This window comes from Pongo abelii, chromosome 20, assembly GCF_028885655.2.
Source record: "Pongo abelii isolate AG06213 chromosome 20, NHGRI_mPonAbe1-v2.0_pri, whole genome shotgun sequence".
NCBI classification, from domain to species: domain Eukaryota; kingdom Metazoa; phylum Chordata; class Mammalia; order Primates; family Hominidae; genus Pongo; species Pongo abelii.
This window is the reverse complement of record NC_072005.2, coordinates 58,899,311-58,923,701: the sequence shown is the minus strand read 5'-3', so window position 1 is coordinate 58,923,701 and position 24,391 is coordinate 58,899,311. Positions and strand designations below refer to the sequence as shown.

At 44.3% G+C, this 24,391-nt stretch overlaps 2 protein-coding genes across 5 annotated transcripts in view; both read left to right on the top strand.

The window, feature by feature from the left end:
• The window catches only part of LOC100462078 (zinc finger protein 813), a 44,004-nt gene extending 21,252 nt beyond the window's left edge, over nt 1–22,752 (top strand). For 2 of the 4 annotated variants that reach the window (XM_063720273.1, XM_063720274.1), the window contains exons 2-5: nt 5,375–5,536; nt 10,489–10,570; nt 15,659–15,785; nt 16,945–22,752. In XM_063720273.1, coding sequence (XP_063576343.1) covers nt 5,526–5,536; nt 10,489–10,570; nt 15,659–15,785; nt 16,945–18,677 — 1,953 coding nt within the window. In that variant the 5' untranslated portion in view covers nt 5,375–5,525 and the 3' untranslated portion in view covers nt 18,678–22,752. Of the gene's footprint in view, nt 1–5,374; nt 5,537–10,488; nt 10,571–14,236; nt 14,335–15,658; nt 15,786–16,944 lie in introns of all 4 variants that reach the window. The other 2 variants (XM_063720272.1, XM_054541151.2) reach the window with 2 other exon arrangements.
• Nucleotides 1–24,391, top strand: part of ZNF600 (zinc finger protein 600) — a 169,195-nt gene that overhangs the window by 117,033 nt on the left and 27,771 nt on the right. The window lies entirely within an intron of this gene.

Below are 24,391 nucleotides of genomic sequence, written 5' to 3'. Positions count from 1 at the left end.
TGCTTGGCTGGCAAGTTTTTGGGCTCTATCCTTCAGCTTTTTTATGTTGTCATACACCAGGCCAGATTGATTTAGATAAAAACAACACTCCTCATTTAAGAATATGCAGAGTCCTCCTTTTTCAGCAGTGAGTAAGTCAAGGCCTCGGCGGTTTTGGAGGGCAACTGCAGCTAAAGGGTCAACTTGGGCCTGGAGGACTGATAAAGTTTGTGATATGTCTGTGATGCTAGCAGAGAAGTCATTAGAGAGGCTACAGAAGGTCGTGACAGAGGTTGAAATGCCTGCTATTCCAGTACCGAGAGCAATAGTGGAGGCAGAAAGTCCTAAACCAACCAGCAAGGCAATTAGTGGAATAACTCTTTTTTGTCACGTCGGTGTCATGAGGAGAACAGGGAGCTCTTCGGTCCCATTTGTAAATTGAATTTTGGGGGTAAGGAAAACTAGTGTGCATGTGCCTGTCCAATTAGCAGGTAGACCTATGTAGGTAGAGGATCCACAGAGGAAGAAGAGACCTTGTGCGAGGCAAAACTGGAGACGTAAAGTAAAAAGATGAGAAGGAGTGCTGAAAGGGGTGTCTTGGACCCAGAATCCTAGGGATCCAGCTAGGGCAGCAGCTGTCAGAGGTTGTAATGGGGACTGATGGGGTAACTGCGTAGAGGGTGAGGTTCGATTTTCATGGTGTATGAGAAAACATTGAGTATCTACGAGCAACCTTTCACTGTTATTTTTGGGGCTGGGTATAAGTAAACAAGAAGAGGGCCTGGGAGGAGAGTCTGATGAGCAAGGGGAAGTTAGCCAAGGATGGAGTGAAATACAGGGCAAGTGTCTTCCTAAGCAATAATTACTGCTAATGTTTTTAAGTTTGTCAGTATTGATAGAGGGCTTATCTGTAATATGGAGCTGGAAGGCTCCAATTGTTTCAGTGATATGTGTGTAGTTGGACTTCAGAGATGAAGAGTAAAGGAACATCGAGAAGGTGAAAGGTTACCTAGGGGAATTCCAGTGGGTCTTTGCCGAGAGATACATAAAGGAGCGGCCACAGGAATAGTAGTTTGTGTTGTGAGAGGTCCAAATATGGGGAGAGTAGAGTTGATATAAGGAGAAAGGTTTTTTAAACAAGTGCGAAGGAGGGCAGCAGCTTGCTGATGTGAAATGTCTGGGGAAGTCTTGCTGGACCTGTCTAGAAAGTAAATGAGTTCTTCACGAGGGTAAAGGTGAGGGCTGTTAAAGGAAGTCCAGAGGTGTAGGGAGACGTGAGGTGTTGCCCTGTCTGTCTGTAAGGTGGGGACAGCTGTGTAGGCACTGGAAGAAAGGGAAATGCAAAGCCAGCAGTTGTTCACTAAGGAGGGATTAGAAGCGGCTAGGAGAGAATGGGTAAGGTTGATAGTGTGGTGGAGATAGCTGGGGAGAGGTAAAGGGTGACATAAGAATGGGAATGAGAATAAGAGTGAGTATAAAAGTAAAGAATAGAACTTCATCAGGTTGCAAGTATTGGAGGGTGCCTTGCCAGCAAATGTCATCTATCCACTCTAAGAGGGAGTTAAGAGTGGCAGTTTGGGGATAGCAACAAGAGATATCAGCTGTGATGGCTTGAAGAAACAGTGTAAACTGGTGGTGTAAACAAGAGTAGGGCATTTATAAGTAGTTGAGAATGGAGAATAGGAGTATGACTAGGCAAAAGATAGTAGGGATGACAAGTTTTTTTTGGAGTACAGTCTAAGTTGGTCTGGTGTTGAATGAGACTGGGGCCTAATAAAAAGGAGCGTCTATACAGGAGCTTAAATGGGCTGTACCTTGTAGCATTCTGAGGACAGGCCTGAATTCTGAGAAGCGAAAGTGGTAAAAGTATTGTCCAGACCTTTTTAAGTTGGTGGCTGAGCTTGGTGAGATGTGTTTTTAAAAGACCTTTAGTCCGTTCTACTTTTCTTGAAGACAGAGGACTGTAAGGGATATAAAGGTTTCACTGAATACTAAGAGCCTGAAAAACAGCTTGGCTGATTTGACTAATAAAGGCTGGTCTGTTATCAGACTGTATAGAGGTGGGAAGGCTAAACTGAGGAATTATGTCTGACAGAAGGGAAGAAATGACTGTGGTGGCCTTCTCAGACCCTGTAGGAAAGGCCTTTACTTATTCAGTGAAAGTGTCTATTTAGACTAAGAGGTATTTTAGTTTCCTGACTCGGGGCATGTTGAGTAAAGCTAATTTGCCAGTCCTGGCTGGGGGCAAATCCTCGAGCTTGATGTGTAGGGAAGGGAGGGGGCCTGAATAATCCCTGAGGAGTAGTAGAATAGCAGATGGAACACTGAGAAGTTATTTCCTTGAGGATAGATTTCCATGATGGAAAGGAAATGAGAGGTTCTGAGAGGTGGGCTAGTGGCTTGTACTATAGCATAGTCTGCCTTTGCTGGTGTGTGGTGATTAGGCCTGGTGGAACCACCATCAATAAATCAAGCGTGATCAGGATGAGGAACAGGAAAGAAGGAAATATGGGGAAATGGGGTGAATATCAGGTGGATCAGAGAGATACAGTCATGGGGGTCAGGTGTGGTATCAGGAATAATGTGGGAGGCAGGATTGAAGTCCGGGCCAGGAACAATGGTAATTGTGGGACTTAACAAAGAGTGAGTACAGCTGAAGGAGCCAGGGAGCAGAAAGTATATGCGTCAGTTATGAGGAAGAAAATAGATTTTGGAAGTTATGAGAAATGTAGAGAGTGAGTTGAGCATAGTTTGTGATTTTTAGGGCCTCTAAAAGTATTAAAGCAGCGGCAGCCACTGCATGCAGACATGAGGGCTAGGCTAAAACAGTAAGGTCAAGTTGTTTGGACAGAAAGGCTACAATAACTTTTCTTTTTTCACAACTTTGACAGACAATTCTTCAACATGCCTCAACTTTCTGACTTGTTGCAAATATCCCTTTCTTTAAACCACCAGTTAATTTATTTTAGGACAAGAATTTACCATATAACATTCTTTTTACATAAATTCTCCTTCCTCCTTTTGTTTTTTTCAAAGATGATAACCATTCTTTTCCAAAGTGAACTTCCTTCGTGTCTGTGAACTAGACTGCCCAAGGCCACGAGATTAGAAGTTAGGATAATACATGTTACACTGGTAACCTTTAGCAAACTTTACTTTTGTTGAAAATATTATAAGTTTGGGATTTCAATTCTTTGCTATTAATAAGACCTCGTTCAGTCCATATTAACTTAGAATTGGTATAGATGGCTCCTTCCTGATTCTGTAAGTACTTTAAGGTTTGGCTGAGTGCAAACAGCTTGCACATTTCAGCAGTCCAATTATTAGGCAATTTTTCTAACTCTGCTTCTGCAAGAGTTTCCTTATCACTTACTGAATACCCATTGTGTCTTTTTCCCTCAGTCACCTGGGAGAAACCCTCTATAGTCCTGTCTGGAAGGGAGTTCCTCCTAGGTCTGGTCGGACCTTTGTATGGTAAATAATCAAGATTTATATCCCCTGTTAGAAAACCTGCTGGGTTAATGGAAATTTCAGTGGTTAATGTTAAATCATCTTTTTCTACCAGAATAGCCTCATACTTGAAAATTCTTGAGTCAGTAAGCTACCATTTTGCTTTTTTTTTTTTTTTTTTTACTTAGGATAGTTCTTACTTGATGAGGTGTGCTCACAATGAGGTTTCCTCTAAAAGTTATTTTTCTATTTCTTCTGTTAGCAAAGCAGTTGCCGCTGCAGATTGAATGCATTTGGGCCATCTGCGGATTACTGGGTTAAGGATTTTTGATAGGAAGGCTATGGGTTGTCAGTGGCCTCAGTGCTTTTGGGCTATGCCCTTGTTTACACTGACAACAAGGTGGTATTGGAGTGTTATAGGGTCACAGAGAAGACCTTCAATTATCAATTATAGGTTTTAAATTTACCCTGGCTTTTAAAGGAATAGGGCACACTGTTTTCTCTTACTACTCTCTCTCTCTCCCTCTCTCTTTCACTCCCTTTTTGCCTCTCTGTCTCTTTCTCTCTCTTTGACTCTCTGTCTCTTTCTTTCTTTCTCCTTTCTGATTTCCTCTCCCAGTTTCTCTTTCCTCTCTGCTGGTCTTTCCCTGCCTCTGCCAGCCACTTGTGCTGTTCTCCTCTCTCCTTCCCCTTCCCTTAGGGGAAAAACTGTCAGGAGTGGAGCTACTCTTTCTTCCCCTGAGAAGAAAGGAAAGGGGAGTTCTGAACATTTTTCTTACTATTGGAGGTTTGTGTGAGGTTCAACCCTCTAAAATTTGTGGAAGGCTCATCCCCTCAAACCAGGGGTGTCTTGCCTTGCCTGTCCCGGAAGGCTCAACTCTCAAACCAGGAATGTCTTGCTTTGCCTGCCCTGGAAGTCTCAACCCCTCAAACCAGGGATATCTTGCCTTGCCTGCCCCAGAAGGCTCAACTCCTCAAAAAAGGGATGTCTTGCCTTGCCAGCCCTGGAAGGCTCAACCCCTCAAACCAGGGGGAGTCTTGCTTTCCCTGCCCCAGAAGACTCAACCCCTCAAAACAGGGATGTCTTGCCTTGTCTGCCTCAGTTTGATCTGTTTTCTCCCTTTCCCCCTCTAAAGGACCCTTGCACACTTCCCACTCAAGTTGTCCTCTCTGGCCCCTCCCCCAAGAAAGAATTAGGCCCCTCTTAGTGTTGATGTGCCAGTATAAATCCCACAGCAGTATCCGCCCTAAGCCATATGAGGTAGCTATGGAACCACAGAGAGGACCCACTCACTCTGTCCAGCAATAGGACTTGTCACCATCCACACAAACAACACCGCAGGCAGGGTTGTCTGTGTTCATTCATGCACACACACATTCAGCCCTCCAGAATTCGACCACCAAGGAAGTACTTTACTGGCTCCCGCGGCTTCTCCTCCATTTGTCTCTGCACAGAGTCATCGCCGCTGTATGTGAGGATCTTTATCCCAGGTTGCTGGCTGGTTTCTTTCCACACTGCGGAGAGTCCAGGTTATTCCTCGCACTGGGTGGGTCCTGATTTTTCACCCCTGAAGCTGCCACAATGGGGCAGGACACAGCTCCTCACAAGAGAGAACCAGAGACTGCCCCTGGATGGGACTGTAATCACTGGCGAGCCCCCAAATTGTTATAAATAAAGTTTTGGTGCCACAAAAGAAATAGCACTTGAATATAAAATTTTCTTTTTCTCTTCTCAGCAAGGCAATTTACTTTTTTTTTTTTTTTTTTTTTTGAGATGGAGTCTTGCTCTGTCACCCAGGCTGGAGTGCAGTGGTGCCATCTTGGCTCACTGCAAGCTCCGCCTCCCGGATTCACGCCATTCTCCTGCCTCAGCCTCCTGAGTAGCTGGGACTACAGGCACCCATCACCATGCCTGGCTAATTTTTATTTTTTGTATTTTTATTAGAGATGGGGTTTCACTGTGTTAGCCGGGATGGTCTCGATCTCCTGACCTCGTGATTTGCCTACCTCAGCCTCCCAAAGTGTGGGGATTACAGGTGTGAGCCACCGCACCTGGCCAAGGCAATTTACTTCTATAGAAGGGTGCGTCCTCATAGATGGAGCAATGGTGAGTGCACACATGGGCAAGGGAGGGGAAGGGGTTCTTACTCCAGATGCATGAGGCCCCTGCTGCTGTGTCATTCCCCTATTGGCTAGGATTAGACCGCACAGGCTAAGCTAATTCCGATTGGCTAATTTAAAAAGAGTGATGGGGTGAGTGGTTTGGTGGGAAAAATGGTTATGGAATGAGTCAGGGTGGAGAATTATTCAGGGTGGAGCAGGTGATTGAAAAAGGTTGCTTTATGAGGAAGTTAAGTTTAAAAGTAGAAGGCAAATAATTGCACATACTGACATATCGATTCTTTGAAGAGAAATTTAGAACTCATATTTAACACGTGCAGCATAAAATAACAAATGTAAGGAACAACTGGGCAATTTATATGCAATGTTACAAGGTCAGTGCTTTTTTTAAAAAATCGCTTTTTTTCTTATTGAGATAGAAGTGGGAACTCTGGGGTAGAGGGACTTACTTTGTCACCCAGGCTGGCCTGGACTTCTCAGCTCAGCGATCCTGCTACCCCTGCTTCCTGAGTAGCTGAGACTCCTGGCTCCCACCACTCCACCTACATCCCTGCTGTTTTTAAGCAGCAGGTGTTGACCTCACTCATCCCTGGCCTGAGCCCTCTGCTCCATACCCCAGGCGGTGGCCCTAGGGAAGTCTCTGGAGCTGAGCACAGGGTGGACTCTCCCACCCCAGTGAATGAAGAATAGAAAGAGAGAGGATGTCTAATTGGTTCTGTGGGCCATCGGCATAAAATTGTACATTTGGCTCAGGCAGGGCTTTGCATTTCGCATTCTAGTTTGCATTCCTGCCCTAGACAACTTTGAGGTTTTGAAATTAAATTGCTAAAATTAATTTCAATAGTAAGGAACTTTCCTGGATCTAATTACCACCCCATGTTGACTTCTCAGGGAGGTACTATTTCCCTGACTCCTGAGCTGTTCCAGCCTCACTGGTGGGTTTCACCTTCAAAACCTGGAAAACAGAGGCATGGAGAGGGAGATAGAGGGAAGCTCAGGCTCTGACCCCTTCATTCCCCTGTGAACGCCTCACAGCCCAGGCCTCTTCCCCCTGGCACCAGGCCCCTTGTCCTTCATGCCCCACCCACTTATCTTCATCCCTTCGTGGCCTTGTTCAGGCCCAGCTCACCTCCTGGGACTCCCCTCCCAGTCCTGGCTTTTGTCCTGCCCTGATTGGCACAGACCCAGAAGCAGATGGCATGGACTTAAAAGTTCGTGTTAATTGGCCTTAGATTCCCTGCCCCTAGACCCAGGACCCAGTGGTTCTTTCTTCTTCTTTTTTTAATTGGAGATGGGGTCTCACTTTGTCACCCAGGTTGGAGAGCTATTACAGGATCAGAGCTCACCACAGCATAAACCTCCTGGGTTCAAGGGATCCTCCCACTTCAGCCTCCAGAGTAGCTGGGACCACAGCTGCATGCTACTGCATAGGGCAAATTTTTGTGTTCCTTATAGAGATGGGCTTTCTCCATGTTGCCCAGGCTGGTCTCAAACTCTAGGGCTTAAGGGATCCAGCCGCATCGGCCTCCCAAAGTGTTGGGATTACAGGCATGAGCCACCACACCCAGCTTGTTCTTAATTAAAAAAAAAATAGGCCTGGTGCAGTGGCTCATGCCTGTAATTCCAGCAGTTTGGAGGCGGAGGCTGACAGATCACCTAATGTCAGGAGTTCGAGACCAGCCTGGCCAACATGGTGAATCCTCATCTCGACTGAAATACAGAAATTAGCTGAGCATGGTGGCACTTGCCTGCAATCCCAGCTACTGGGGAGACTGAGGCAGGAGAATCGCTTGAATCTGGGAGGTGGAGGTTGCAGTGAGCTGAGATCACATAACTGCATTTCAGCTGGGCAACAGAGCGAGACTCCATCTCAATAAAATAAAAGTAAAATAAATAACTGCTTCTCAAATAAGCTTTGGTAGAATCTTACGAAGTCACATCATCATTTTCAAACTATGATATGTATTTTGAATTTTCTTCTTTGATCCCACATTTCATTAGATGTATATTTTTTAACCATTTTAAAATTGTTTTTCTCTGAAATTTATTTTGTTCAGTTTAGATTGAGCACTGCATGCTTTCTAGTCTTTATTATGTATTGGAAACATTTTCTGGTACATGATAAATGATTTTAGGTTGTTTCAATGCGTACTCGATAAAGATATCAAGGAAATTTTTTCTTTATGCTAACATCAAAATTTAGTTCAAGTAGCCTATTGCTCCATTTTCTTTCCTCATGTCATCTGATTAAATGGTGAGCTGTGAGCTTCTAAGTAAACATTTTCCTCAAGTTCCTCTAATCCATAATATTCTTTGCAGATGTTGAAGGATGGGCTGGATTGACTTGGAACCTTGTTCCAGCAGAGCCCATGTGCTCACAAAGAAAACATTTGCTCAGATCTCATTTGTACCACTGCCTCTCTTTCAGTGTTTTAAACACTTATAGCTATGTGTTCACAATTGTGTGTATTTTGAACATATTACTGTCATTTTTCTGGGAAAATAATTGCGTGTTTAGGATTCATGCCATCAGGACCTTGGACATTGAAAGAGACATTTCTTTTGCTCAGGTATATAAAAGATGGTCCTGGAATTTTTTTTTTTTTTTCCTTTTTTGAGATGGTGTGTCACTCTGTCAGCCATGCTTGAGTGCAGTGGTATGATCTTGGCTCACTGCAACCTCTGCTTCCCAGGTCCAAGTGATCACACCCGGTCAGCCTCCCAGATAGCTGGGACCACAGATGCACACCACCATGCCTGGCTATTTTTTGTACTTTTCATAGAGATAGGATTTCACCATGTTGCCCAGATTGGTCTCAAACTCCTGGGCTCATGTGCTCTACCCCCGTCAGCCTCCCAAAGTGCTAGGATTACAGGGGTGAGTCACCACACCCGGCCTATCCTGCAATTTTCTAGAGAGAAAAACCAACACAGTCTGTTGGCCCTTCCAGGCCATCACATAGGAATGAGCCACACCTCCTTCCGACTCATCTCAGAGCTTCTCAGGATAACTTGGTGAAATGTCTCCTACTCTGAACCTCAGTGACCCCACCTGTAATATACAGGCAAGGAATAAGACCAGAAAAGCTCAGTCAGAGGGACACTGACCCCTGAAATGATTGGCCAAATAGTTTGTGGCTTTTTTATATGAGAGGGTAATGCTCAGGTGTAATATGAATTTTAAATAAATTACTGTTCTCCAAAAATGTAAAAAACACAAGTACCAGAATGGGAAAAACAGGTAATTAGACTCAGATCATCTTGAACCTCTCCTCATCTCTGTCCACACCCACTGCCCTTCCATATCATGTCATTTCACAACTGTAACCCACCTACACAACTCCATGTTCCCTACAGGCTTCTCCCCTGAGGTCTACAATCCTATGTTCAGTTGTCTCCTCAGCTCTCTGCTGGGACATCAAACAGGCGTCTCCACATGCACAATTCCATAGGTGACTTTCTAAACCCCTGAACACATTCCCTTGCAGTCCTACGCATCTCAGATGAGGGTGACAGTGTACTTCTGGGGACTTAGCCAAACTTGACAGCATGTATTTTAAATATGAGAAATGAATTCCATTATTTGTAAATGTTGTAATTTATAACATAAAGAGAAAGTTGTGTGTATACATGAAAGGAGTGAGAAAATACATCATTTCCAAAATTCTTTTTAGGTGTGGGAGAAAAATATTTCAAGACCTCATCCCTACGGATCTGTGCTCCCAGGACCTCCCTGATCTCATCTCCTGCTTGTGTCCTCCTTACTCCCTCTGCTCCAGCCATGCAGGTTTCTTTCCTTTTTCTGGGGCTGAGGTTGCTCCTGTCTCAGGGTCTTCACCTGGGCTGTCCCTTGGCCTAGGACTCTCTGTCCCATCAGCTGCAAGTGACAAGCAGCCTTTCTTCCCTAAGTCTTTGTTCTGACATCACTTTATCTAGAGTAACCTTTGTGATTGCCCACAGTCCCCCATTTGACATGATAGCCCCACCTTCACCCCCACCTCTGGTCCATGTTGCCTGTTCTGTGTGATTCTTTTTGCTCCTTCACTGTTCACTGGATCCTGGTGGGAACAAGTCACCAAGGGGAGAGCAGAGCCAGAAGGTGGGGCTGTGCTCAGCTGGTACCCTCTGAGTGGAGCTCAACCCTGACTTTACATTAGGTTTCTCAGGCATTTTGCAAATACATCCTTTATGCTGTTCTATCAAAGATTGCTATTATCATAGGATGGGACACACCCTCAATAATACAATGGCGCTGGTGATTCTCATCTGTGTCCAGCATTGAACATCAAGGCAGCTTCCTCCATGTTGAGAGCTGAGATCAGCCTGTGATCCACAGGGAGCTGAGGGGGCTGTGCTCTGCATGGGGTTTGGTTAGGGCCAGATCTGTGTCCTGAAGGTCTGTGCCCTGCTTCAGCGTGTGTGTGGACATTTTCAGGAGGGAGCAAGATCTGAAAACGGGTCAAAATTACCCTTGCAGATCTTCCTATGGGGCTTTCTTATCTCTGCATGATCTCCGGTGAGGTGGGCAGTAGAGGACAGTCTTTATACCGGGTGAGGTCTCCCCAGTGTGTGTTTTGTCACAGGAAAGGAATGTGTGGTTTCTAAACATTAAATCTCAGCTGGGTCCGGTGGCTCACCCTTGTAATCCTAGCTGTTTGGGAGGCTGAGGTGGGCAGATCTCGAGGTCAGGAGATCGAGACTATCCTGGCCAACATGGTGAAACCCCATGTCTACTAAAAATACAAAAATTAGCTGTGCACCATGGAGCATGGCTGGAATCCCAGCTACTCAGGATGCTGAGGCAGAAGAATCCCTTGAACTGGGGAGGCAGAGGTTGCAGTGAGATGAGATCATGTCACTGAACCCCATCATTGTGACAGAGCTGGACTCCATCTCAAAAAAAAAATTAATTAAATATCATATTTTTTTCTCACACAGGATTAATTTCCAAAGATTCATGTTACATGAGGAAGCCGCCAAGAAGACCAAAGAAAAGGAGACAAGGATGGCTCTTCCTCAGGTAAAGTGATGTTCCTCTGTGGATTATTCTCTCTCTTTCTTTTCTGATATACCAGGTATTGTAGTAGCCAGTCTTCTGTGATTCTGAAGCATCCTGCCTCACAAGTTTGCTCACACTCACCCAAGGCTTTTCTCAGTCCCTCTCATCTTAAATTCCATCTCCCTTTATTGCCCAGGCTGGAGTTCACTGGAGCAATCTGAGCTCACTGTAACCTCCACCTCCCAGGTTCAAGAGATTCTCATGCCTCAGCCTCCTAAGTAGCTGTGATTACAGGTATCCACCACCACATTGGGCTAATTTTGTATTTTTAATAGAGACAGGATTTCACCATGTTGGCCAGGCTGGTCTCAAACCCCTGACTTCACTTAATCTCCTTGACAGTTTTTCACTGTACCAAGAATAACACACTAGCTGCCTTTGAGCATGGTGACTTCACTACAGATATCTGGAAGTTTCCTGCAAGTTGGGGTATTGAAAAGCTGATTGCTTCTTCTTGGATTTGACATTTCCTGTTTTAGATGTGGGAAGATTCCATCCCTACCCCTAGCTGCAGAGGTGCCCTCTCTGACTAAGAATATGTGAAATTTCCCACTCACTTAAGCAAAGCTTTCTACTGTGGTCTTATCACTATGATTCTTACCACCGCAATTCTCCTGCCTCAGCCTCCTGAGTAGCTGGGATTACAGTTGCACACCACCACACCCCACTAATTTTTTTGTATTTTTAGTAGAGATGGGTTTCACTATGTTGGCCAGACTGGTCTTGAACTCCTGACCTCATGATCTGCTGGCCTCAGCCTCCCAAGGTCGTGGGATTACAGGTGTGAGTTACTGCCCGCCTAGCCAAGAAACATCTTGACAATACTACAGGAGCTCTCTCTTGGGTGACAGTTAGCTCTTCTTTTGGCTGTTGTTAGGATTCTTTCTCTATCTCTGAATTTTGACAGTTTTATTATGATGTTGTTTGTTGTAGGTCTCTGACTTAGATTTATCCTAGTTGGATATTCTTAAGGTGCTGAATTTGTTTCTTTTGCATCCTGAAATTAGAAATTTTTGGCCATTATGCCTTCCAACAAGCTTTTCTGTTCCTCTCTTCTTCTCACTCACTTCTGTGACTTCTGGTACTTTTTTTTTTTTTTTTTTTGAGATGGAGTCTTGCTCTGTTGAGGTATTGCTCCTCACAACACAGCATTAGCTGTGGGGGTCTGCGTGTCCACCCTGACCTAAACTACGTATGAATAAAACATACACTGACACACAGATAATTCTGTTTTGCTAGTTCTGCTGTGTTTCCGACCACTAGCCTTAAGCAACTGTCTTAACGCTTTTATATACTGTTTCTGTTGAGCTGACAACTGTTGTCCCATGATGAAACCTCAGCTTGACTCAACTTCCCCCAGAAGGTGGTAACCTCGAGTGGGCACCAATGACTTACTGATTACTCACTGGCTTGACCACGAAGTCCTTCTTTGCCTTCGTTTTCGGGGGTCGCGTTCCTCACACTTCCATCGCAGCTTTCCTCAAGAGGGTGGTCCTCACCCTTCCTTTGCAGGTTGCCTCAAGAGAGGCTTGAACTGCGGGGGGGTCTGTTTCTGTAGATCCCTGACTTTCCTCACACAGGACACCAACTGAGGTATTGCTCCTCACAAGAGGGCATTAGCTGCAGGGGTCTGCCCACAGACCCTGGCCCAGATGGATGAATGAAACATACACCGACACATAGATATTCTACTTTGTCAGTCCTCCTGGGTGTCCAATCACCTGCACACCAAGAGAGGTTTGTCACTGCAGCCAGCCCTGAGCAGCTCGCACTCCAGGCATTTATTTAGAATAGAATTAACAACAGAAGTTTGAGTAAACACACTTGAGGATAATTAACATGGTTAAGAGAGTAGTTTTATGAATGATTAAAGCTCAGGTACTGTGGTCTAAAGTAAATACCATTAAGGGGCAATTTCCCTGGTCAGCCTCCCCCTAGAGGGGCATCTGGCTCAAAGGTTAGTTAATGGAGGTAGGGTAAACAGACTTAACTGGGGAAGCCTCTATTGTCCCTAGTATTTACCCTATGACCTAGTGCTCTAAGGTAAGAACCAGCTGCCTTCAGCCTGTTCAATTATTACAAGCTATATAACCTTTCAGCCTTCCAAAAGGTTTGTGACTGTTCCCTATAACTTTCCCTAATATTTCTCTTTAATATTTCTGCGCCTATCTTGAGTAAATCCCAACACTGTTGCCCAGGCTGGAGTGCCGTGGTGCAATCTCGGCTTACTCCAGCCTCTGCCTCTGGATTCAAGCGATTCTCTCACCTCAGCCTCCCAAGTAACTGAGGTTACAGGTGCGCACCACCACACCTGGCTAATTGTTGTATATTTGGTAGAGATGAAATTTCACCATGTTGGCCAGGCCGGTCATGAACTTCTGACCTCAGGTGATCCCCACACCCTGGCTTCCCAAAGTGCTGGAATTACAGGCGTGAGTGCTGGAATTACAGGCATGAGCCACAACCTGGCCTGGGACTTTCATAATGTGTAGGATGGTATCCTTGATGGTGTCCTGTTAGTCTGTTTAGACTCCCTTCATTTTTCTTTATTCTTTGTTGTTGTATCTTTTCCTATTCACTACTTTTTTTTTTTTGAGATGAAGTTTCATTCTGGTTGGGGAGGGTGGTGTGCAATGGCCTGAACTTGGCTCATTGCAACCTCCACTTTCATGGTTAAAGCAATTCTCCTGCCTTAGCCTTTCGAATAGCTGGGATTACAGGCATGCACCACCATGCTTGGCTAATTTTATATTTTTAGTAGAGACAGAGTTTCTCTATGTTGATCAGGCTGGTCTTGAGCTACCAACCTCAGGTGATTCCCCCCACCTTGGCCTTCCAAAGTGCTGGGATTACAGGTATGAGCCACCATGCCTGTTTTTTTTTTTTTTTTTTTAGACAGAGTTTTGCTCTTGTTGCCCAGGCTGGAGTGCAATGATCCAATCTCGGCTCACTGCAACCTCCACCTCCCAGGTTCAAGTGATTCTCCTGCCTCAGCCTCCTAAGTAACTGAGATTACAAGCATACACCACCACATCTGGCTAATTTTGTATTTTTAGTAGAGATGGGGTTTCTCTATGTTGGTCAGGCTGGTCGTGAATTCCTGACCTCAGGTGATCCGCCTGCCTCGGTGTCCCAAAGTGCTGGGATTACAGGCATGAGCCACTGTGCCTGGCCCATGCCTGGCCTTTTAAAAATTATTTTGTTATTTTTTGAGACACTCTCACTCTGTCACCCAGGCTGGAGTGCAGTGGGGAGCCCACTACTACACCCAGCTAATCTTTGTATTTTTAGTAGAGACAAAGTTTCACCATATTGATGAGGCTGGTCTCCGAACTCCTGACCTCAAGTGATCTACCCACCTCAGCCTCCCAAAGTCCTGGTGTGAGCTACCTCACCTGTCTCCTCTTCACTAATTTTTAATTTACATAATGAATTCTGATTTTGAACCCATGTATTGAGTTTTTCCATTTAGTTACTGTATTTTTAGCCTGAGAGTTTCTATGTAGTTCTTCATAATTTCTGTATATTGGTTGACCTTCTCATTTTCTTCATTCATTGCATTTATGATTTCTTGAAGTTGTCTCTTAATTCAATGAGCTTCCAACTTTGGGGGGGTGGGGGTGACAGGGTCTCACTGTGTCCCCCAGGCTGGAGTGCAGTGATGCAATCTTGGTTCGCTTCAACCTCTGCTCTCCAGGCTCAAGCCATCCTCCCACCTCAGCCTGGTGAGTAGCTATGGATGTGTCCTCTCCAGGTTTTTGCTTATAATGTCCCGACTGAAGTTCATTTAAATGTGTGTAGATGTGATTTTAAGTGTGTCCAGGAGAGCATTAATGGAGAAGCCCATGATTTTTTTTGAGACAGAGTCTCCCTCTGTCGATAGGCTGGAGTGAAATGGCACTTTCTCGGCTCACTGCAACCTCAGCCTCCCGAGTTCAAGTGATTCTCCTGCCTCATCCTCCTGAGTAGCTGGGACTACAGGTGCACACCACCATACCAAGCTAATTTTTGTGTTTTTAATAGTGTCAGGGTTTCAGCATGTTGGCCCAGATTGTCTTAATCTCTTGAATTTGTGATCCACATGCCTCAGCCTCCATAAGTGTTGGGATTATAGTTGTGAGCCACCATGCCAAGCCAAGCCCATGGTTTTTGTAGAAAACACATTATTTGCAATATATACATACATATATTTTTATTTTGAGAAAGACTTGCTCTGTTGCCCTGGCTGGAGTGCAGTGCTATGATCTTGGCTTACTGCAGCCTCTGCCTCCAGAATTCAAGCAATTCCCCTGCCTCAGCTTCCCAAATAGCTGGGATTACAGGCACATTCCCCCACCATGCCCAGCTAATTTTTATATTTTTAGTAGATATGGGGTTTCACCATGTTGCCCAGGTTGGTCTCAAACTCCTGACCTTAAGTGATCCACCCACCTTGGTATCCCAAAGTGACAGGATTACAGGGTGTGAGCCCCCATGCCTGGCCATATATATATATATGGCCATATATATATATATATATACACATAGATGGAGTCTCACTCTGCAGCCCAAGCTGAAGTACAGTGGCACAATCTCAGCTCACTGCAACCTTTGCCTCTGGAGCTCAAGCTATTCTCCTACCTCAGCCTCCCAAATAGCTGGGACTAGAGGCATGCACAACCACACCCAGTTAATGTTTTTGTATTTTTAATAGAGACTTGGTTTCACCATGTTGCCCTGGGTGGTTTTGAACTCCTGAGCTCAGTTGATACACCAACCTCAGCCTCCCAAACTGCTGGGATTTCAGGTGTGAGCCACCATGCCCAGACATATATTTTTTATATTTTCCATAAAACTGAGACTTCCACAGTGACTAGGAGATTTTAAAATCTACCATGGGAAAGTACAATAAAATGCAACTGTACAGAAAGAAATGTTCAAAAATACCTTAACATGGGTTTGTCAGAACACCGTCTTGGATCAAATCAATAATTATTTTCTCTTTTCTCATTTTGTGTGATGGTAATGACTCCTCCCTAATGTTTTGTTGAAATGTGTGTTTCATTTTAGGTATGCTTGACTTTCAGGGATGTGGCTATAGAATTCTCTTTGGAGGAGTGGAAATGCCTGAACCCTGCGCAGAGGGCTTTATACAGGGCCGTGATGTTGGAGAACTACAGGAATCTGGAGTCTGTGGGTGAGGAAAATGTCCCTCCTGATGTGAGGAATCTGCCCTTGTCTATCTTGGCTCTTCCTGGTTTTATATTCTCTTTTGTGATTTTGCCGCATACATGCTTTTGATGTACATGTCATTGTTTTCTGCAGTGATGACCCTCCTGTCTGTCATGGACAGCTTCTTAGAGACTCTACTATGGAGTGGTTTTACATAAAAACAGAACATTCATGACCACTTTGACTAATACAATTGAACATCATCCCGCTGTAGGCAGAGATGCCCCTGGAAACCCTGAGCAGAATTGTCAGGGTGGCCCAGGAGATGAGATAGAAAGCATGACAGTGACTGACAAGTGTTTCCACCTGTGGTTCTGCTTTTGTTTTGTTTTTTTTTGTTTGAGACAGAGTCTCCCTCTGTTGCTCAGGCTGGAGTGCACTGTTGTGATCTCAGCTCATTGCAGCCTCTGCCTCCTGCATTCAAGCAATTCTCATACCTCAGCCTCCCAACCTAACTGGAATTACAGATGCAAGCCACCATACCTTGCTAATTTTTGTATTTTTATTAGAGATGGGGAATCACCATGTTGGCCAGGCTGGTCTCAAATTCCTGGTCTCAAGCAATCTGCCCACCTCAGCCTCTAGCCAAGTGTTGGGATTACAAACCTGAGCCACCATGCTTGGCCTTTTGTTCTGGTTTTTAAGGAGCATCACAGAAGCATCTCTCACTGGTACTGTGACAGTGATTATCACATAAACTAATGATCATATTCTCTAAACAGCAGTCACTGCTGTAGAAATTCCTCTTAGGGAGGACATCATTCAGGCTTACTGCCTCATATATATGAGGCTCTTGACTGAACTCTGTTTGACATGGAATTTTGCTCTTCCTGCCCAGGCTGGAGTGCAATGATGTGATCTCTGTTCACTGCAATCTCTGCCTCCTAGGTTCAAGAAATTCTCCTGCCTCAGCCTCCCGAGTAGCTGGGATTACAGGCACCCACCACCACACCTGGCTAATTTTTGTATTTTTAGTAGAGATGGCATGTTCTTAAACTTTGAAGATCATATTTGGGAATTTTAAAATAAGTATTGCTTTTTGTGTAATATTAACACATTTCAGTATTAAATATTATTTACCATCTGTACTTAATTGGAAACCAATTGGTTTTTATATTTTTTAGATAGCTCTTTTAAAACCATGATGGAGTTCTCATCAACAGGGCAAGGCAATACAGAAGTGTTCCACACAGGGATGTTGGAAAGACATGAAAGTCATCACATTGGAGATTTTTGCTTCCCAGAAATCAAGAAAGATATTTACAACTTTGAGTTTCAGTGGCAAGAAGTTGAAAGAAATGTCCATGAAGCATCCATGACAAAAATAAAAAAGTTGACTGGTAGTACAGACCGATATGATCAAAGGCATGCTGGAAACAAGCCTATTAAAGATCAGCTTGGATCAAGCTTTTATTCGCATCTGCCTGAACTGCACGAATTTCAGACTGAAGGGAAAATTGATAATCAAGTGGAGAAGTCTATCAACAATGCTTCCTTGGTTTCAACATCCCAAAGAATTTCTTGTAGGCTCAAAACCCATATTTCTAATAGGTATGGGAAGAACTTTCTCTATTCTTCATTATTCTCACAAATCCAGGAAGAACACATGACAGAAAAACCTTTCCAGTGTAATGAGTGTGGCAAATCGTTTAATTATAGCTCACATTTAAGGAGACATCATGTAACCCATTCAGGAGAGAAACAATATAAATGTGATGTATGTGGCAAAGTCTTTCATCAAAAGCAATACCTTGCATGGCACCATAGAGTTCATACTGGAGAAAAACCTTACAAGTGTAATGAGTGTTCCAAGACCTTCGGTCACAAGTCATCTCTTACACGCCATCATAGACTTCATACTGGAGAAAAACCTTACAAGTGTAATGAGTGTGGTAAGACCTTCAGTCAGATGTCATCCCTTGTAGGGCATCTTAGACGTCATACTGGAGAGAAACCTTACAAATGTGAAGGATGTGACAAAGTTTACAGTTGCAAATCACAACTTGAAACACATAGGCGAATTCATACTGGAGAGAAACCATACAAATGTAAGGTTTGTGACAAAGCTTTTAGGCATAATTCATGCCTTTCACGCCATAACAGAGTTCATACTGAAGAGAAACCTTACACATGTAATGAATGTGGCAAGGTTTTCCAGCGTGATTCATACCTTGCACAACATCAGAGAGTTCATACTGGAGAGAAACCTTACACATGTAATGAATGTGGTAAAGTTTTTAATCAAAAAGCACACCTTGCATGTCATTATAGACTTCATACTGGAGAAAAACCTTACAAGTGTAATGAGTGTGGCAAGACCTTCAGTCAGAAGTCATCCCTTGTGGGCCATCGTAGACTTCATACAGGAGAAAAACCTTACAACTGTCATGAGTGTGGCAAGACCTTCGCTAGAAATTCATCCCTTCTAATTCATAAGGCAATTCATACTGGAGAGAAACCTTACAAGTGTAATGAATGTGGCAAAGCTTTTAATCAACAATCAAACCTTGCACAACATCACAGAATTCATACTGGAGAGAAACCTTATAAGTGTAATGAGTGTGGCAAGACCTTCAGTCATATGTCATCCTTTGTATACCATTATAGACTTCATAGTGGAGAGAAACCTTACAAGTGCAATGAGTGTGGCAAGACCTTCAGTCATATGTCATCCTTTGTATGCCATCATAGACTTCATACTGGAGAAAAACCTTATAAGTGCAATGAGTGTGGCAAAGCCTTTAGTGGGCAGTCATCACTTATTCATCATCAAGCAATCCATGGTATAGGGAAACTTTACAAATGTAATGATTCTCATAAAGTCCTCAGTAATGCTACTAGCATTGCAAATCATTAGAGAATCCATAATGAAGAGAGATCTTACAAGTGTAGTAAATGTGGCAGATATTTCAGACATTGTTCATAGCTTGCAGTTCATCAGTGAACTCATACTGGAGAGAAACGTTACAAATGTCATGATTGCAGAAAGGTCTTCAGTCAAGCTTCATCTTATGCAAAACACAGGAGAATTCATATGGGAGAGAAACCTCACAACTGTGATAATTGTGGCAAAGTCTTTTTTTTTTTTTTTTCAGATGAAGTTTTACTCTTTTGTCCAGGCTGGGGTGCAGTGGCATGATCTCAGCTCACTGCAACCTCCACCTCCCAGGTTCATACAATTCTGCTTCCTAGCCTCCTGAGTAGCTGGGACTACAGGCATGCTTCACCAAGCCTGGCTAATTTCTGTTTTTAGTAGAGACAAGGTTTCACCATGTTGGCCTTGTTGCTCTCAATTCTTGACATTGTGATCCGCCTGCCTCAGCCTCCCAAAGTGCTGGTATTACAGGCATGAGCCACCACACCCAGCGTGGCAGTGTCTTTACTTTACATTCACACTGCATTAGACATCAGGGAATCTATACTGGACAGAAATCTTACAAATGGAATAGGTGTGGCAAGGTCTTTAGTCTGAAGTCACTCCTTGCAGAACAGCAGAAAATTCATTTTTGAGATAATTGTCCCAAATATGATGACTATAGAAAATAATAAACTTTAATTGACATTGGAGTCAATTCAGCATTGACTAGAGCTTGAGTTCACTTAACATTGAGTTCAAGCATTAATTGACATAAAAAGTGTTTACAGTAAGAAGAATGGGCCAGGTGCAGTCACTTACACCTGTAATCCCAGCAATTTGGGAGGCCAAGGCAGGCAGATCACTTGAGGTCAGCAGTTTGAGACCAGCCTGGCCAACAGACCTGAACCAGTTTGCCCAGCCTGTTTTTTCTTTCTTTCTTTCTTTCCTTTTTTTTTTTTTTTTTTTGAAACAGAGTCTTTCTCTTGTTGCCCAAGCTGGAGTGCAATGGCACAATCTTGGTTCACTGCAACATCCACCTCCTGCATTCAAGCAATTCTCTTTTCTAAGCCTCCCAAGTAGCTGGGATTTCAGATGTGTGCCACCACACCACGTAGTCCCTCTCCACAGAGATGGTTGAGAAGGCTGACGGAAAAGGCAGATACTTGTTCTACAGCTTTCCCTGACACTAGTATATCATCCACATACTGGAGCATACCTACACACTTTGGGATGCTCATCTTTTCTAACACCTCCTCAAGAATTTGGCCAAACAAGTTAGGAGAATCTGTGAATCCTTGGGGCAAGACTGTCCAGCAGTATTGTTGTTTTCATCCTGAGTGAGGATCTTCCCATTCAAAAGCGAATATATCCTGACTAACTTCAGCTAAAGGACATGCCCAGAAGGCCTCTTTCAGGTCTATTTCTGTAAACCACTGATGGTCATATGAAATTTTGCTGAGAATAGTATATGGATTGGGAACAACAGGATGAGTGGTTTGAACAATTTGATTAATGGCTTGAAGATCTTCTACAAGCCAGTATCACCGATCTGACTACTTTACACTTAATATTGGAGTATTATAGGGAGACATGCACAGTTCAAGTAGTCCATCTCAGATAAGGCTCTCAATTAGAGGTTTTAAACCTAATCTGCCTTCTAAGGGAATTGGATATTGGTTTCTTCTCACCATTTCCCTGGGAGTTTTTAACTTTATGTGAATTGGAGGAACTTGTAGCTTCCTTCAATTTCCCTCCCTTGACCACTCATTAGCATTGAAGTAGCTTTCCTCTGCTGTAGTAAGCAGGTTTAATGAAGTGAAGAATCCTTCTGGGCTTACATGTAGGCCTATACCTAACTTTAACATTAGGCCCCTTCCTAACAAGTTTGTCCCAGCCTTAGGGAGTAGCAAAAATTTAACATTGGTTGATCGGGTTTCAAATCTGAATTCTGTTTTTTCTAAGACTTTGGCTTTAAATCTTTCCCCTTTGACTCCTAAAACTTGAAGTTCTTCTAATGAACAATTTATATTAGAGGGCACAAGACAAACAGAGGAGCAGGAAGCTCCTGAGTCTATTAGAAAAGTAACAAGTTCAGCCAGGTGCAGTGGCTCACACCTGTAATCCCAGCACTTTGGGAGGCCAAGGTGGGCAGATCACCTGAGGTCGAGAGTTCGAGACCAGCCTGACCCACATGGAGAAACCCCACCTCTACTAAAAATACAAAATTATCCAGGCTTTGTGGCACATGCCTATAATACTAGCTACTTGGGAAGGCTGAGGCAGGAGAATCACTTGAACCTGGGAGGTGGAGGTTGCAGTGAGCCAAGATCATGCCATTGCACTCCATCCTGGGCAACAAGAACAAAACTCTTGTCTCAAAAAAAAAAAAAAAGAAAGAAAAGTAACAAGCTCATGTTTTGGTCCCACCTTTAAATTTATCAAGGGATCTCAGTGGGACTGGAGATAGAAAAGACAGAGCTCCTGACTTCCTTATTCTTTAAATTCCTTAAGTGGGATTTTTTTTTCTCCTTTCTCCACTCAGGACATTCTCTTTTGAAATGACCTAATTTTCCACACTTGTAACATTTGTCTTGCCCCTCTCCCTTTTAGTTTTTGGAGTCTTAGGGTACTGGGTTTGCTTTCCCTCTTTACCTGTCTTTGAGTTCTATGGCCCCCTTGTCTCATATCTTTTGTGAGGCCTGGAAAATGGAGGCTTAAGCTTGGCCTCTGGTGCATTCTGTCAGAAAATTTTTGCTTTTTGCTTTTGTTTTTCTTCATCCCTCCTTATATATACTTTTTGAGCTTATTCTAAGAATTCCCATATAGACTGTTTTTTCCAGTTTTCTAGTTTCTGTAACTTTTTTGCAATGTCTTGCCAGCTATTGGAACAAAATGTAGCTTTAACATTCCTTGCCTGTAAGGGTCTTCTGGATCTAAATGTGCATATTTTCTCATTTGTTCTCATAGTCTTTTTAGAAAATTTATGGGGCTTTCATCTTTTTCCTGTTTTATGTCAAATGCTTGGGAAAGATTCTGAGCACAGGGCACTGACTCCTGAATTTCTTTAATTATCATTTCCCTTATATCTTTCATGACTTTTTAGTGGACTGTGTTGTTATCCCATTGAGGATCTTGGGCCAGGAATTTCTGCTCTACAGTGGGAACGTTTTGGCTGGATAGGTATTTACATTCCCAAACTGTCACAGCAGTCCTGCAAATCAACCGGCTTATATATAATACTCCAATATTACCTGTAAAGTTGTCAGATGTGTCATACTGGCTCATACAAGATCTTTTGTATCATTTTATAAAATGATACAAAAGCTGCAAAGCCACCAGCCTGTGTACTTCCCATGGAGAAGTTGGGACTTCCTGAAACTGCACAAACTCACGTGAGGGATTTCAACATCCCAAAGCACGCAGATTCCTGGTGTGGCTGGACTTGCTGCTGGGGTGCTGCAAAAGCCAGGTTTGAAGCAGAAAGACAAAAAAACCACTCACCTGTGTCAGCCTCGAGTGCTGAAGAACAACTGTGTGTGGGCCCTCAACCCTGTCTGGGTGGGTTCTGGACAGTGGGCGGGGAGAGGGCATGAGAAGGGAAAGGTTGTTGAGGGGGCAGGGCCTGAAAACTGTTACTGGAGCTGGGTGAGAGGGTGGAGGCTGCTTTGGAAGCTGGGCCTGGTTAGAGGGTGGAGGTGGAGGTAGGGCCTGGAACAGGACTGGGGCAGGGCAAGAGTGTGGAGGCTGCCTGGGGGCTGGGCCAGACAGTGGGAAGGGACAGGGCCAGAGGGTTATCATCATCTTGGGGGCAGAGTCTGGAAGGGGTTTTGTTCTGAAGGGCAGGGCCTGGTGGGGGCAGGTCCAGGTTCTTTCCTCAGCTGGGCCATGCATGTCACCTGCTGTCATGCCCTCTTGCCCCCCAGGACTGGATCCTCCAGGTTCTGGTTGGTAGATTGTTTCTGATGTGCCCTGATATTCGTGATATTACCCCTAATATCACCGGGATGTTTCCTGTCTGTTTTAAGTTGGTATTTCAAACAATTGAAGGTAAAACAACATGGTCACCTATACTGAACGCTGAATCATGTTTTTTCTTAACTTGAAAATAGAGGCGCTGGGAGCCAGGCTGAGAGACACACAGGTCCTGCCTCAGCCCCATCCTCTGCCGGTTCTAAAAGGCAAGATCTCTCCACCACGTGCCCCGCCCCTACCTCACCCAGTCCCCGCCCACCTCCTCGCGGTTCCTGTCCAGGCCTGGGCTCTGTCTTGAGCGTGCAGATTCACACAAACTTGGAAGCAGATCACGTGGAGTGACGGTCACGCCATGGTGCATGAGTTTCCCTCTGTCTTGTATTAAGTCTGCATTTCCCGGGTCCCCAGCAGTTCTGTACCTGGAACGTTGGGTCCCCAAGATCTGGAAATTTTCAGCCGTCTTCCTTCACCCACAGCAAATTGAGACGTCCCTGTGAGAGTCTGGGGGTTGCTTCCTTTTGGGTTTAAGATCGCCCTGAGGCTGGTTCTGTCCCCGGTCTTTCTGCTCTAGGGCAATGTATACACTTCGTATCGCATAGTTTCCTTGCTCTAAACCTTTTTCTGACTCCTCCAACCCTATGCTTGTTAAAGTCCTCCCCTGAGAGGTGGATTCCCTCCCTGGGCGCCTCCCAGCCTCACCCTCATTGGTCCCTGGAGTGCAGCGTTGCTGCCTTGGTCCTAGGGAGGCCGCGTCCTCTGCCTGGTGCTGGGATCCTGCAGACCCCACCCTTGTCTTAAGGGGCTGTGACCCTCCCACCTCTCTCCTCATGCCGGGCCCTGCTGCTTCACAGGTTCCCCCCTCTGCAGTCACCTCTTCCCCTGAGCCCACATTGGGGAGGTACCCAGGGCCTGTCCTGTGACACGGGGTGTTTTGCCAGCCCAGCTCCAGCCCCTGGAAAACACACTCCTCTGAGATGCAAGCATCTTACTTCAAACCCTCCTGTGATTGTGTTGTGGTAAACTGAGGAATGGAGAGACTGATATGGGATTACAGAAGGATGTTTATTTTAACGTAAGCACTGGCTGAGTGGATTTATATCTAAAAAGCTGAGCCTTGAACAAAGAGTGGGGCTTTTATAAGTGGGGATACAAAAAGGAAAACAAAGGCAGTTAATCACATGCACAACTTGTGGCCTTGCATAGCTGGTGGCCTTGTAGCTGCGTCAAAAGAAAAACCAGAAGTGGCTAAATACAGATACTTGTAAAACATAGTCGTTTTTAAGAGACTAGGGAAAGGAGTAACAGTAAAATAATTTGTCTTTCTCTTTTTTTTTCCTCAACTTTGCTCAGGAGGGAGGGGATGTCTGGAGCCTGTTCCTTTGATCTTGTCTTTCAAGACAGCGTTATCTTATAACTGTCCTTGAAGTGAGCTGCTAAGCAGAGGAAGACTTGTTTCTTTTTCTTTTTAACCCTTACTACATTTTTCCTCCTTTTGAGGCCTTTAATAAAAGAAGTTTAATAGAAGGCCTCACTATTCCTTAATTCTGCATGAACAGACAAGTTTTCTTCTTTGGGCAAAGGTTGATATTTATGCACAGCCATCAGCTGAGTGGTAGTTTCCCTAGCTGCTATCACCTCTATAGCTGATTGAATGCTTCTAACAAGGAGAGGTGAGAGACAAGGGAGTATTAGGCAGCTTCTTAATATGGCTAGAAATACTCTTATTAAAGTCTTGAACTTTC